Genomic DNA, 15253 nt, shown 5'->3' with positions numbered 1-15253 from the left:
GTATAGACTGTATAAACATTCTTTTGTCTTTTACACATAAATAAAAACTGTATTTGTTGATTTTTATGGATTTTGTCACAATCAGTATCACATCTGCCAGGTTGAATACTTTAAAGTATGTGTGCAATATTTAAACCAAATCAGCCAGTTTAGCGGATGGCGCCATCTGGTGGCTGAAACGTTTAAAGCCAGAGACGCTGAGAGTCTGTGCCCAAATATGGGCATCGATTCCTTCTCTGAACCGTTGATTAGCGGTAAATTTCCATTTGATTCGCCTTCGGTGAAGATAAAGTAGAAAATTTTATCTTTACATAATTAACCTCACCTTTAGCGATTTTTCACATGTAACATTTTCAGTGCCTTGCCAAAAGTTTCCTTGCACCTTTAATTTTTATATTTAAAGTACATCTACACCTTAGATTATATACAAATTAAATCAAATTTGGAAAACATTTTTTTTGTTATTTCTGAGTTTGAAAAAACATACATTTGCTAGAAAAAATCAGAAGTTTTGAGATTAATCTCAGTGGGTCAGTGGAATTAGTCACCTTTATTTTTAAACAATATTAAGAAATTATTTACTTAAAACCAGTTCCTACATCTTGCTGTAATGTAAAAAAAATGTAGATAGAAAAAAAATTAAAAAGCACATTTCCACCAAAATATTGAGATTAATCTCAGAACATTTTGAGAAAAAAATGGCAAGAATAAAAAGCCCCAGACATTTTCAGAAATTTTTGAGAAAAAAAGTTGGAAATTTATTGAGTTTCAAAAGTCAAAAATATTAAACTTTTTTTAAGCAAATTTAACAACCTTTCAAATTTGAGGATATTGAAATGTCCCTTTTTTCCTACTTTTTTTATCTAAAAATTTCTGATATGTTCTAGCATATATATTTTTTAATTTTTAAAATTGAGAAATTCCAAGAGGAATTTTTTGGTTGATATTTTCCTCTCCTCTGTATAGCCCTGTTAGGCCATCATATAATTGACTTGTAAGTTAGTTTTGTCTTGTTTCATGTGCTTTGACATTTGCACTAGAAACTAAACAAAAATAGTTTGTAGGATTTTGTTCTTTTGCAGTATTTAAGCAGTTGTAGTTGTGTTTTAATCCACCAGGTGGCGCTTCGTCACCACTAGGCTGCCGTTGACTTTGCGGAAACTTTGCCCGGAGTTCTTCCAGAGTCAAACCAGCAGAATGAGTTAAAACGCGACGTAAAGGCTCTTTCAGCGGACAAACCTTATCAGCGCTCCCTCCCAGATAAATAACCCGCCTCTGTGCGCAGTCCCACTCAGAAAAGGAGGCCGAGTTTCCACTTTCCGCTCGGAGGAGACACACCCACGGAGCGGCAGACCGAGGAGTCGATGGGATGCAGAGAGGAGACAGACGGTGTGATTGAAGCCGCCATCATTACCGTTTCAGAGGCTGCGACCTGATGGAGGCAGCAGGTAAGAAAACGTCTCACCTTTTATTCACACTCTGACCGCCTTAAACAGACATTTTACAAGGATTTATGCACCTGTCACACCAGTTTGGTTCTAATAAATAGCTTGAATTATTTCCATTAAAACCTCTTCACCGACTTACAGGATAATGTTAGCTAAAGACCTGAAAGCAAATCTTAGGAGGCACAGAGGTACAATGGGTAATTAGGACTTAAGTTTAACAGTGAGGGGAAAAACTACCTTCTAAAGTGAATGTGGGCACTTTATAGGCGTGGCTTTCTTATAGATTACATCATTTACACATAAAAAACAGTTGATCAACACGAAAATGCTGAGTAGAAATAAGCGTCACACCTTCATTTTGGCGCCCCTGTAGCACAGCGCCCCTATGAAGGGTCATTATGGAAAAGGGAAAAAAAACAGAGTAAATTACAGCCAAAACATGCAAATTTTAACATTTTTCAAAAGTCGAAATATTTTCACATTTGAAACTTTAAAAAAAATGTTCAAGTATAATCTAGAAAATTTTTGAGATTCATCTCAAACGTTTTGACTTTTCAAACTAAGACATTTTTGTTTATATCTATAAAATTTCTGAGATTTTTTTTGGGCTTAAATTTACTTTTTCTTTTTTTACAAACATGGCGTCATTTGATTATTATTTTTTTATTAATTTCAGAAATTTGCTACAAGAAACATGAAAATTTCAGAATTTTAAAGTTGGGCATTTTTGACTTTTGGAAACTTTGAGCCTCAAAATATTTTTAATTTTTTAAACTCAGAAATGTTTTTCCAAGAAATCTTTTCAGATTAATCTCAATTTTTCTGAAATTTGTTCTAGAAAATATTTTGACTTTTCAATCGCAGAAATTTGTATTTTTCCAAGAAAATTTCTGAGATTAATCTCAAAATTTTGTCAGAAATTTCCTTTTTTTCTTCCCTATAGTAGCCCCGATACGCCGTATATCATGCAGACCCACTTGTTTCACCACAGGCCCAGTTACAATAAAGTTTTCTCCCATTTCTCCCAACTTAAAATTAGTTTTTAGCCTTGAAATTCAAACCTTTTGGACATTGGAAGCACAGGAGACATGCCTTGGATTTTTCCAGATTCGTCCTGATGAGAGGATGCATGGATCTGTTATTCAGAGGCCGTTCGGCTGCCAAAGAGGAAGCAGCGGCTCACATTGCTAGAGGGTGAGATCACCCTGATTTAAATCCTCGCTCTCAGACATCCAGAAGGTCAGCCTGCGGATTCCAGTTCGCCGCGGTGAAATCAGCTCGTCGTTTTCTGTGTTCGCTCCGAATGTTTGATGCAGCTGCAGCCTTTTCTCCACTTATCCGACTCAGACCGAGTTTGACGTCTCGGTTATCTTCGCTGAAGAATGCAAAGACTTTTGAACCGTTTTAAGAGTCGCTCATACGGAGCTGTGAACGATTCTCTGCAAAAACACAAAACATTACTAATTATTTTTCTCCAGTTTCCACAGCAAATATCTTAGTACGCTTGAAATAAGGAAGTCTGGCGCAATAAATCACGTATAATAAATTAAACCGAGCTCAATAATTTCCATTTGCATGATTTATTACTTTTCTCTTTTTCTATGATAAAAGTCTTCATTGGTCTCACTAGGCCTTTTTTAAAGGAACATTTTGTTTATAGAGACTTCAAAATTAATTTTTTTTTCTGTTTTGTTTATTTATTTTGGATATTTTTAATGTCTTCCAGTTTCAGTGTTAAACGTTCATATTAATTTAAAGTTTACTGGCCTTTAAAAGTGTGTTCTTGAATTATTAATGCCATTATATTACTAGAAAATGGTTTCAAAACAACATTATCATTTATCTTGGACAATTTAAAGGAAAATTTGTTATTGTGAGAATCTCCCAGGGCAACTTGAGCTTTTTCATCAATATGAAGGACTTAATTTAAAAAAACTCCTATATCTTACTGTAAAGTTACTTGTAAGGTAGTTTTGTTTTATTTCATGTGCAGTAACACATTTGCATTAGGAAGTAGACAGAAATACTTGGTGAGATTTTGTATTTTCCCAGCGTTGAACCAAAACTTTCCAATTTAAGCAAATAATCAACTGGGCGCCAACACTTTTCCTGTTCCATATCTGTCTGTCTGATTGTAATCAGCTGAAAATAAAACCTAACAGCGTGCAAATAACCACAGAGGAAATGGATCAGAGCGGTGCTGAATTTGAATAAAAGCAGGTAAAAGTTCATCCAGTTACAAACACAGTGGGAGGAGGATGGAGTAAGTAGTAATCATTGGTTGATGATGATCTGCTGCTGGTCTCTCCTTTTCCAGGGTTGCCAGGTCTGACTGACAGAAAGTAAAACCCACCAAACTCCAAAAAAACCCCAAACTGAATCTCAACCTGTAATGAAACTCATGGTAAAAGTCCCAGAAGGAGCAGGATAAATTGTTGTTTTGAGACCATTTCCAAGTAGAATAATGGTAAACGCATTCTCAAAGACCAAGACTGGAACAGGAAAACATTTTAAATATCCAAAATAAATAAAACAAAAGAAAGAACCAATAAAATTTATTTCAAAGCCTCTGTAAACAAAATTATCTTTAAAAAGAGCAGACTTTTATCATTCAGTTTTTGGTAGAGAGAGAAAGTCCATAAATCATGCAAATGGGAATTATTGAGCTTTAAATGATTATGCAGATAATTGATTTACTGCATCCTGCCTAAGCACCACGTTATATTTATATATATCTCTAATCTACCAAATATAAGTGTATTGAGTTTTAGGACTACATTTGTCTGACAGTGCATAGACAATTTCAACAATTTTGATTCTGAGAGGGGAAAAAATTATAATTAGAAATTAAAGTCAGAATTCTGAGGAAAAAAATCTTAATTCTTACACTAGAGTCTGAATTTTGAGATTAAAGTCAAAACTCTGAGCTTATAGTCAGATTTCTTAGATTAATGTTTGCATTTTGAGGAAAAAAAGTCAAGTCTGAATTTTGAAGTCCAAGTCACAATTCTGAAAAAAAGTTTAAATTCAGGGACTAAAGTCACCTCTTCCATATAGTCACAAAATCTGATTTAATATTTTCAAATGACATCAGATTGACGAAAATATAAATTTAGGTTCAAACTGTGGTATTTTTAACACCAAAATGAAAAGAATAACACAAATAAATAACATGATTACACCCATTTCCTGTCACCTTAAATGTTACTTCTGCTTTGGGAGACAGTCGGATGAAAACAGTTGGCAGAAGCCGATGATTTGGAGACATAAATAAGCTAATTACTGGTGACCCGAGGTGCAGAGCGGGGCTGCCTCAGCCTGACTGTGGGGAACATAAACAAGACCTGCCACCCTGAATAACTCATGTGTGAAGCAAACAGGAAGCAGGAAAGGCTGTTTGTTTGAGCAGTGATGATGCAAGACGGCCTCCTGTAACTGAACACAGAGAACATTCAGTTTCTCAAATAATGACCAAGACGATTCTGTTTCTTTAAGAATTAATCACAGGGGATCAGCTCTACTTTTTCAGTTTTACTCACCAACTCAGGCCTGAAAACGTCCTGACCTGCAGAATTAAGAAACCCCTGAAATAGAACCTGTCAGACAGCATGAAGGAGGAGGAACAACAGGGCCGGTCAAAACCTTTTTGGGACCCTGAGCAGATTTTCACTTGGGGCCCCCATATAACAACATGTCAACAATAAATGCTTCATCATTCCTGAGCAAATCCAAGTGCTGAATGATAGCAGAAGCTATGCTAATTATGCTACCATTAGCATCATTTCTAATTAGCTTACATTGTACAAACATGATGGTAATTAATTTTAACCTTGAAGTAGCAGCAAACTGAGAAAAATTAATCATATATATATATATATATATCTGCTCTTGGGGACCCTAATCGAACATAATATTGATAGAAAAGTATAATTCAAAGCAAAATTTTAAAATTTCAAAGTTAAATAACTTCCACTGGCAGATTATTTGATTTATAACATGAAAAAATGGAAATAAGTTAAATAATTTGTCCCTGAACTAGTCCTTTTTCATAATATTAAGAAATTATTTACTTAAAACAAGCTAATATTTAATGCTGAAAAGTTACTTATAAATTAGTTTTGTCTAATTTCAAATGTAGTAAGATAATTTTTCACTAAAAATTAGACCAAAAATATCTGGTAAGATTTTGCGTTTTTGCAATGTGCTTCTTTAGAAAGAACTTTCAATTATAAAAAAGTTAACATAGAGATCAATTGTTCCTGCAAAAATTAGCATTTTTAGAACTTGCAGACCAGAAAAGAGGAGTCAGAAGTAGACCCCAATATTCCCAAACTAAAGCTGGAATTACTGCATTTATAATAACATCAGGTCTTCAGTCAGAGGCTTCTTCAAATTCGCTGTAATCCAGACTGCTACAGGAGATGCTTTCCACCCCCAGCCATCACCATCCACAACAACTCTTTGAAGGATCTTGAATAATTTCAGTTACAACAACTACTTTTGAATTTAATTTGAGTTGAGTTAAACTTGCTGCAGGAGCCAGTGGGAATCTTTGAAGATAAATAAACATCTAAATAATATCTTTACCCGTTGTTTAAGGTCATGTAATTTTCACTGAGCTTTTCCTTTATCTGTAAGGCCTTACAGATAAAGATAATGGCTAAAGTTATCGGTAAACAAAGAATGGCATGTTTTTTGTTACTTTTATCTCTAAAGGTCAGTCATGTTGCTGAAGAAAGCAAAACTTTGATGTAGAACCGCTGTAAAGTTTTTCAGTTTCCCACAATCTGACCTTTACTTTCTTAATTCAATGCAAAGCCAAGAGATGCCACATAAAAATGGCAAAAATAGGCCGCTTCTGAGAATATCAGCAGGTTCAGCGAGGCTCTTTAACAAAGGCAGGAAGTGAAGGTCTTTGTAGAAAAACTTTACGTGCTTTCAGACTGTTGCTGAAAAAACCTAAATTGACGTTTCTTGCTGCAATCTCCTATTAATTATTTGCTGACTACATCTGCAGGGAGTCTGGGACTAATTGGTCCAGCTGTGGCTGACATGCAAGCTGAACCGGCCGACCCGGCAAACATGTGATTTATCAGCCGAAGAAAAAAGTATCTGAATGTTAGAGAGATTAGAGCTTGAGTTAGCAGACAAAAAGGCAGAGGTTGAGCTATGCTAATCTGTCTTCATGCACTGTATTTCTACACAGAAACTAGTTCAGCAGAAAGAAGCTAAAATAAATACAAAAATAGACATTAAAGTGACTTAAGGACAAAGATTTTGTTAGCCATTGTTTAACGGTTTGTTTGTTTGTTTTTAAAACATCAGTAAAGAAACTAGAAGACAGTTAGCACAAAGAGAGCTATGCCAGTGGCAGCGTAGCTCTCTTTCATTCGTTTTTAAGACTTCTGTCCACATTTTGTACTGACAAGATGTTGTTTTTATTGAAACAGCTACTTAGTATCTCAAGCTAAAATAATGTTGGAGTTGAAAAAGAGGCTTCATGAATGCAGGCAGTGAAAATAGGATGTGAAAATGTTTGTAAACAGATGCACAAATATATCAATATATATCTTGGAAAAGCAGAAGTATAGCCTTCTGCACAACCAACAATAATACAGCAAGCCATTTCTGGATGGCAAGTCAACAACAAAACACCTGTCTTGTCCAGCAGCCATTGTACAGCGGTAAAACCAGCTGATGCCGTGGAGCTCAGCGTGGGTTGCTAGGTGACGGGCTGGGCTTCACTGAGGTTGCTAGGTAACAAAGCAGTCCCTGCTGATTTGTGATGTTACATTCTGCTGGTTTTTGAAAGCGCTCATTTTCCAGACACCAAAAAACACCAGGGTGTTTTTTTTTTCTGTTTTTAGAAGCAGTAGAAATGGAAGCACAAAACGTACAAAGTTTGAATTTGTACATTTAAAGCAAGCTTAGGTGTCTTAAGAACCTCTCATCTTAAAAGTAAAAACTGCCAAGACAGGGCAGTTGAACTAACTGTGTTGTTGATATAGTTCCCATCTACCAGTGAAACCTTCACCCGAGCATCTGTTTCCTCTCCTGCAGCCGCTCCCCAGTGATCCCAGTCGCCATGCCAACTTTTACAACCCTCAAAGCAAACAGGAGTCCTCAGAGAAGCTGCTGAGTCTACCAGCATATCAGCCGCCATCTTGGTCTGCGGAACGACGGGAGGAAAGTAGACTGGAGGAGTAAGCAGAAGGATAAAACACTGCAAAAACACAATAACTTACCAATTATTACCAATAACTTATTTCTGGTCTAGTTTCTTTTGCAAATATCCTAATACCCTTGAAATAAGACAAAACTAACTCTGAAGTAACTTTTTAGTAAAATATAGGAGATTGTTTTAAGTCAATAATTCCTTAATATTAATTTTTAAAAGTATTGGTTTCACTGGCAGATTATATGAATGAAACTTGTACCTTTTAATCAAAATTAGGGAATAATTCATTTAAAACAAGCTCCTATATCTTGCTGAAAACTTACTTCAGAGTTCGAGAATAGTAAGTTTGGATGCAAGTTATCAATTAATAAGTTAATCTCACGTTGATTGATTTTTGTTGATGGACTAATGATTGATAAGCGGCCAATTTCCTTTAAAAGAGAGAAAATATGTTTTCTCTGTTGCAAGAGATTTGACATATTTATGAGATATAACAAAGCGGGAAGCTGTCAGGCTTCTGAATAGATAAAGAAATATTAAAATATGTGTAACACTTACATGAACAGAGATTTGTTCAGGACGGCAGACTTCACTTGTCACTCCGTGTCGATGAACTGGACAGAAACGGCTGTTAAATTTGTAAACAGAACCGAATAAAAAGCATTTTGCGTCCCTCACCAAACTATGTTTGGACAGTTTCTTCCTTCTTTGGCAAGCACTCCGCCATCTTTGTTTTTCTTAAAACTGGCTCCGCTTAAGGATGACCAGCGGCGCCCTCTGTTGAGTGGAGGCCAAACTACAACAATGAAAAAAAGGTCTAAGCGGCTGTTATTAGTCTTTTGGAACTAATTTTAATCTAATACAATATTAAAGTTGAATTAGTAATATTAGCAATTAGTAAAAGCTGTAACTTTAAAAAATTATTTTGTTCTTACATATTTGCTAAATTGATAATTATGTCATGACATAAAAAAAATCAAGCTCCTCTGCTTTCTTCTTTAGATTGTAACGGCAGCTTGCATCCATTATTGTTGCACTAGTTGGATCCTAATACTTATTTCTCAAATTCTCCCAATGAGCCCAGTATTTAAAAAAAAAACAAAAAATGTTCTCTTTACCTTCTCTAAGTGCTCCCAGTACTAAATGCAGAAGTACAATCAGAAACAACCACTCAGAGCTAGGAGGAGGGTCTTAGCGCTGTCAATCACCCTTGCACTCTGGCTCCTTGGTTTCTGTTAAGCTACAGCTGGCTCACCATGTATGCTAACACTAGTTAGCATGGCCACAGCTGACTGTGGAATAATGGTTTTCCTGCAACTCTAAGTTGTTTGTCAGCCATTGCACATTGAGCAGCATTGATTGACAGCATTAAGATCCTCCTCCTGGCTCTGATTGGTTGTTTTTGAGCAGGAGTGTTACATTTCTTCAGATGGGAATAGTAGCTCAGGGAGGAGGTGGAGGAGATCAACCTTTATACAGATTATATACTGTCACGACATGCTGACAGTTTTAACAAATAATTAAAGTTACATACTGCAACTTCAACTGACATCTAGCTAGCATCAATAGTACTAAGATATTTGCACTAGAAACTAGACCCAAAATAGCTGGTGTGGTTTTTGCAGGAGGAGCTGATGAATTCATTTTCCCTGTGATTTTTGTTGCAGAGATGGTTCTCCGCTGGGATCTCCTGATGCTGGCTTTGCTGTTGAAGACCAGTCCAGTTCATGGATCCAGTTGTCCAGCAGCTGCCATCTTGTCCCAGTTTCCCTCTGAGGTTCCCGCTAATACCTACTGCTTGAACTTCTCTGGTTCTGCCTTCAGTGAGGTGCACTGGTCTGTGTTTACCAACGGCACCAACGTACAGACTCTAGATCTCTCCAACTGCAACATCAGCCTTATTAACGTCAGCGGAAAGCAAGCTTCTTCACTGCGGAGAGTTTTCCTAAATGGCAACAAACTGAGAGAGTTGCCAGAGCACTTCCTGGCAGGCCAGCCCAGTCTGACTGAGCTGGACCTGAGTCAGAACCAACTCCAGGAGATTCCCAAAGGCTTCCTTCAGGACTCTGATCGCCTCCAGAGCCTTGACCTGCAGGGGAACCAGCTGCGCTCTCTCCCTGGTGATTTATTCCAGATTCCCAGTCTTCATAAACTGGGGCTGGATGGGAACCAGTGGGAATGCTCCTGTTTGTTCCTGGAAGGGTTGGAGGCCGGCAGCCAGGCCAACAGGACGGACCGGCTGGAGGACCTCGTGGGGAACCTGACCTGCTTCTTTCCTCCACACCTCGCCGGCAGAACGGTGTGGTCGGTAAGCATCAGCGACGTCTGTCACCTGGCCGGCCTTACGGCGCTCTTCATCGTCCTGCCTCTCCTCATCCTCTCTGCCTTGCTGCTCTGCTGGTGCTGTGGGAGGAAGAGGAAGAAAAAGGAAACGCTCACTTTCAGCTCCTCCAAAAAGAGGCCCCCCAACTTTGGCTGCAGCAACCGCAAACACCACGCCAAGCAGCAGGATCCAGGCGTCGAGCCGAGCAGAGCTGCCGACTGCGGGAAGGAGGTGATCCTGAAGAACCAGCTGCTGCTCCGCCCGGCTTCGGGTCTCCTAGGCAGCACCAGGGACATCTACGAGGAGGTGGAGATCAAGCTGAGCTCAGCAGAGTCTCTTCCCGGCTCCTCAGAGGGGAGGGAGGGCCCCCAGGAGCCCGATGGGGCCAGCAAGACGGAGCTGGACACGGTCAGCGTGACAGAAGTGATGAAAGACTCGGCAGACAGGGAGAAGGCCTACCTGACTCAGTCCACTGAGTACTACAGCCTTGTGCCGGGCATTGAGCTGGAGGACTCAGACCATGGGGAATACGAGAATGTAAATATGTCATGACACTGAGATACGTTGGAAGGTCACCTATTATGCTTCAATGAACAGGTTAAGATTGGTCTAAACTTGTTCACTACATTTTTTTTTTTTTTGCTAAAATCATTCTTAGATAATGAGATTTTAGTTTGGTCAGATCCGCCAACCCAACGTTTACAATCACATGTGAAGATGGCTGCAAAAAGATGTGCAATTATACAACCGTAGAGCTTTGAAAAGCATTAGTGTGGCCTCGTGCATAACCAACAAAAAGGCAACAAGTGGTTTCTGGATAGTAACTCGTTAACAAAACACTTGTTTTATTTCAGCAGCCATTGTACAGCGCATACAGCAATAAAACCAGCTGACCAAGATGTCCTGGACCATTTGGGTTTCTAAGTAACGACATGGGCTTCACTGAGGTTGCTAGGTAACAGGCAGTGGCTTCTATTTTGCGACTTTACATTAGGAAGGTTTTTGCAACGTCTCATTTTCCAAACACCAAAATATATTAACTTATTGCCAAAAAACAGTTTTGTTTTTTTAATTGCTTGAGCTGTTTTTGGAAACAATAGAGACCCAAATGAAGGAATAAAAACGCTTTTCCAGCAGCCATTGTACAACGCATATAGTGGCAAAACCAGCTGACCAACCTGAGCTCAGCTTGGGTTGCTAGGTGACAAGCTGGGATTCGTTGGGGTTGCTAGGTAACGGCGCAGTTCCCGTCGATTGTAACTCAACATTCGTAAGGTTTTTAAAACGACTCGTTTTTTAACATTAACTTACAGCCAAAACAAATGTCTGTTTTTAGAAGCAGTTGTGACCCAAATGGAAGTATAAAAATGTGCAAAAAGTGAATTTTGTATAATAGGACCCCTTTAAGTTAATGCCATATTAACTTTGTATTTTTAACAGATTGAAACACAGTAATGTACCTCTCACTAATATTTGGATACCTCAGTCTCAGTGTGTATTGTTATCACACTTTTTATGAATTTCTAATATACAGGTTAGTTTCTCTGCACAGAAATCTGTGATAGCAAATATGTCAGATTACAGTTTGATTCAAAACACAGATTTTTTTTATCACAATAATATTATGCATTTGTGTTTTACTGTTTTTAATCAGTTTTTTTTTTGTAATTACAGCCACTACATTTCAAAGGATGAAATTTAGCTGCTGTGCTAATTCCTGCATATTTAAATTGCTGTAAATCGAGGTAAAGTTAATTAATGTGCACTGTCCTAATCAAATGAATACATAATAAAAAGAACAATTAGAAAAGTCCTATGAGGTTTTCAAACACCACTATGAAACATCAGTCATGGTGGTGGTGGCATCATGCCTGGTTAGCTGGTAGCGGCGCTACTGCATCACATAAATGAAGAAGAAGCTAACCTACCTTGAGCTCCTTTAACTTCAAATCAACAGCTACAAGTTTGAAACATGGATGTAGTTGGCTGTAGCTACAGGGAAATCTGATTTTAATTTCAAGAGAAATCCAGCTAACAATAACGCTTTAGCATTAGCTTAAAAATATAGCTATTCAGACAGAAACTCAGCAGCAAAGAAGATGTTGTTCTAGTTGAAGCTAATACAAATGTTGTAAACTCTGTAATAAAGATGGATAAAAACATCAAGATACGTTACTTATTCCTGTTTATGTACCAGCTAGCATTAGCAGTGCAGCGCAGCTAGCTGAGCTACAGGTAGTTATAAAATGTCTGAGATCATTTGCTTTAAAACTGTTTCTCATAGTGTTTGAGCAGATGACAGCAAATGTTTTCAGCACTCCTCATTACAACAATCATTCTTTATTATGTAATTTGATATTAATTGGAAGATTGAAGGATGGCAGACTGAAAACTGACCTAAGAAAATATGTCATCTCAACGAATTGATGTCACAGCAAACTGTAAATGTTTTTTTTTACTGCAGCTTTATCTTTAACAATCTAATTTATCCATTAAAAACCCAAAATGAAAAGACGGTGCACTCTTTTACAATCCTGGTCATATATGATAAAGTAGTAGGCTATTAGAAATAAATATTTTTATTTTTTAATAATTTAACTCAGATCGTGCTCTACTGAGATATACATGTTTTTGGCTGTGTTTAAATACTTTGACACCATGTTGTTTTGTGCTTAATTTAAAAAAAACTAATTTGTCAGCAACTTTAAAGTTCAATGAAGGACTACTGTTTACCAAACACAAACTAATATGCAGCAGCTCAGTTTTTCTATTATTTACATTCTCAGCTGTAAAGATTTTACTCTATTTGCTCTATAAAATAAAAACATTTTTGTTACTAAGTTTGAAGAAACGGCCCCATCAGGGTGACTCTTAGTAACAAACATATTTATAAGAAAAAGGAAGTAATTATTTGTAAATGTTCTTTTATTTATTTTAATGAAATTCATGCATTGAATTTAATTTTGTTAAGAGACAAATTTTCCTGTTTCACTACATTTTAATCCTCCAATGTATGAGCTTTATTTTTTAAGGAGGGCTCATTATTTTTGCTCCTATTTTTTAAAAATGACTCTATAGGAAAGAATATTTTTGCCCTTTTTGTACAAGTTTGATGCTTTTCTTCAACATGAAAATAAAACAAAGCTGTGATTGTTTAATTTTACAATAAAATAACATGTTTTTATATATTAATAGAGCTGGACAATTGTATTTTTTTTCAATAATAAAATTCCCTTTTTTATTGCTTTAAGTAATTATTTTTTGTGGAATCACAGAACCCAGTGGGGTTTTATAAGATAGGCGGTAGCCCAGGGCAGCATGAGAGGAAACGCAAGCACCAGAAAAAAACATATAAATTAAAATATTCTCTGTATGAGAACCTGATCAGAACCATCAATTATTCAGTTTTCGCTTTCGCTCTACAGCTATTAATTTGTACATTAATACATTCAGGTCCATAATTCAGTGATAACTATTCTGGGAGAAACATCCAAAATCCTGTTTAGGGTTTAAAAACGGTGTTTGATTCTCATATATTTAAAGGTTTTTATTCAACTAAGTGTCCTTGTTTTGCAGACAGCTCTTTTGGTTACAATGTTTTGGGAAAATAAACTGATAAACTGAAAATGATTCATAACTTTAGTTTTTTTTAGACATTTTAAGCATCGAGAAATATACTATATCTATACTTTCTTAGATAAGAGCTTTGATATTTTTCTTTCTATGTTCAGATGTTACATTTAATTCTTTAATTTCACAGAGAGACTGTCTGAATGTGCCAAACAAAAACTGAGTGCAGTCCAACCTCTGAAATATCACAATGCAAGAGGAAATGATTTAATCTGGACCCTTTTCCCTGTGGGACATACAGAACAGAGGAACTAAAAATAAAAAAGGTAAAAAAGTTTCTATGGTCACAAATGCCTGAGTTTACATTTAAAATGCTTTAAAAAGCATTTATATCAATTATGTTTGTCACATTACTGCAGAAAACCCTGAGTTTTTGTGTTTTACACCAACAGAAAGTATTTTTCTAGCACATAACATATAACAAACTGAATACTTTGCAAGCGCTTATTATTATTTCACCAAATTTAAATGAATAATCAGAGGTGGGTAGAGTCCCCAAAAACTGTACTTAATTAAGAGAAGCACTATTTCAACATATTTTTAAAACCAGTAAAAGTAAAAAGTAGTCGTCCAAGACTCAAGTAAGAGTAAAAAAACATTTGGTATAAAGTCTACTCGAGTACTGAGTAACGGATCAAATTATCAATCATTTAATATTTAAAAATTACAAAATGAGGTGGACCAAAATATAAAGTTTGGTGGTAATTTTGGTATTTTTGTTACAAGTAACAAAAAATAAAATCAGGCAAAACAAAGATGTCTCCAAATCAGTTTTTTTCACTAAAAAAATGTGTGAAACTTTAACCAAAATTGCAGGTGTGTGTCTGTGTCTGATGGATGTTTGGTTAAAACATGTTTGTTTTTCATTCAGTGGGTAGAAAATACAGAAATTTTACTCAAGTAAGAATAAAAATACTTCATAATAAAGTTACTAAAGTAAAAGTAAAAAGTACAATGTAGCAAATATACCCCTAAACAGACATTAAAAAAACAAAATAAAAGGTAGTTAAGTAAGTATAACTGAGTAAATGTAACTAGTTCCTATCCAACTCCGTGTACAGACAATAGACTTCCTTTAGAAAGTTACTCAGCTCTGAGTAAAGCCTTAGAAAGTCTCACATAGAGCGGAAAAAGGCCAGAGATGTTGGGGCTTAAGTGGCCGTGAATGCAGGTTTGAGATCAAAATCAGTCTGAGTCGCTTCAGTTAGCAGGAGAAGTGCACACCTGCCACACAATAGACAAGGCCCAACATCGAGGTCACAGTAAAAGTGCATGACACAGACACTCGATTGTTATCTGCGATGTGGAAAACAGACACACGGCTCACTCTCACACTTTATACCTCTGCAAGCTAATTGGCTTGAGCGAGGGAGACGGATAGTGCAGTGAGGGTGGGACTTCCTGGAATTGAAAGAGCTGAGGAGGATTTTCCAGATGGGTTCACACATATTTTCCATTTAAGCTTTGTTGAAGGACGACTGAAAAAAAAAAAGTCTCTTACTAAATTTGTTCAGAATAATGAATGAATCAAAAATATCTGTACTGCTTTTAAGCGTTTTTGCCTTTTTTATTTAAAAAAAAAAAAAAATATATATATATATATATATATATATATATATATATATATATATTTTAAAAACAATTTTTTTTTTTTAAAATTTTATAAATGTGGAA

At 36.4% G+C, this 15253-nt stretch overlaps 1 protein-coding gene across 3 annotated transcripts; it reads left to right on the top strand.

Moving 5' to 3' along the window:
- Positions 1-1120: 1120 nt before the first annotated feature.
- Positions 1121-12782, top strand: LOC106953183 (uncharacterized). 3 transcript variants are annotated; one of them, XM_015041762.1, is made up of 3 exons: positions 1121-1448; positions 7509-7634; positions 9294-12782. In XM_015041762.1, the coding sequence occupies exon 3, from the start codon at positions 9296-9298 to the stop codon at positions 10499-10501; it is 1206 nt and encodes a 401-aa protein (XP_014897248.1). In that variant the 5' UTR covers positions 1121-1448; positions 7509-7634; positions 9294-9295; the 3' UTR covers positions 10502-12782. The 3 variants fall into 3 exon arrangements, with proteins under 3 accessions (XP_014897248.1, XP_014897249.1, XP_014897247.1); XM_015041763.1 differs by having other exon boundaries at positions 7509-7638; XM_015041761.1 differs by having other exon boundaries at positions 7509-7651.
- Positions 12783-15253: the final 2471 nt, after the last annotated feature.

Source organism: Poecilia latipinna, unplaced genomic scaffold (genome assembly GCF_001443285.1).
Source record: "Poecilia latipinna isolate Pla-1442-1.1 unplaced genomic scaffold, P_latipinna-1.0 Scaffold568, whole genome shotgun sequence".
Lineage (NCBI taxonomy): Eukaryota > Metazoa > Chordata > Actinopteri > Cyprinodontiformes > Poeciliidae > Poecilia > Poecilia latipinna.
Note: the sequence above shows the minus strand (reverse complement) of the source record. Positions and strands in the feature narration are given on the sequence as shown.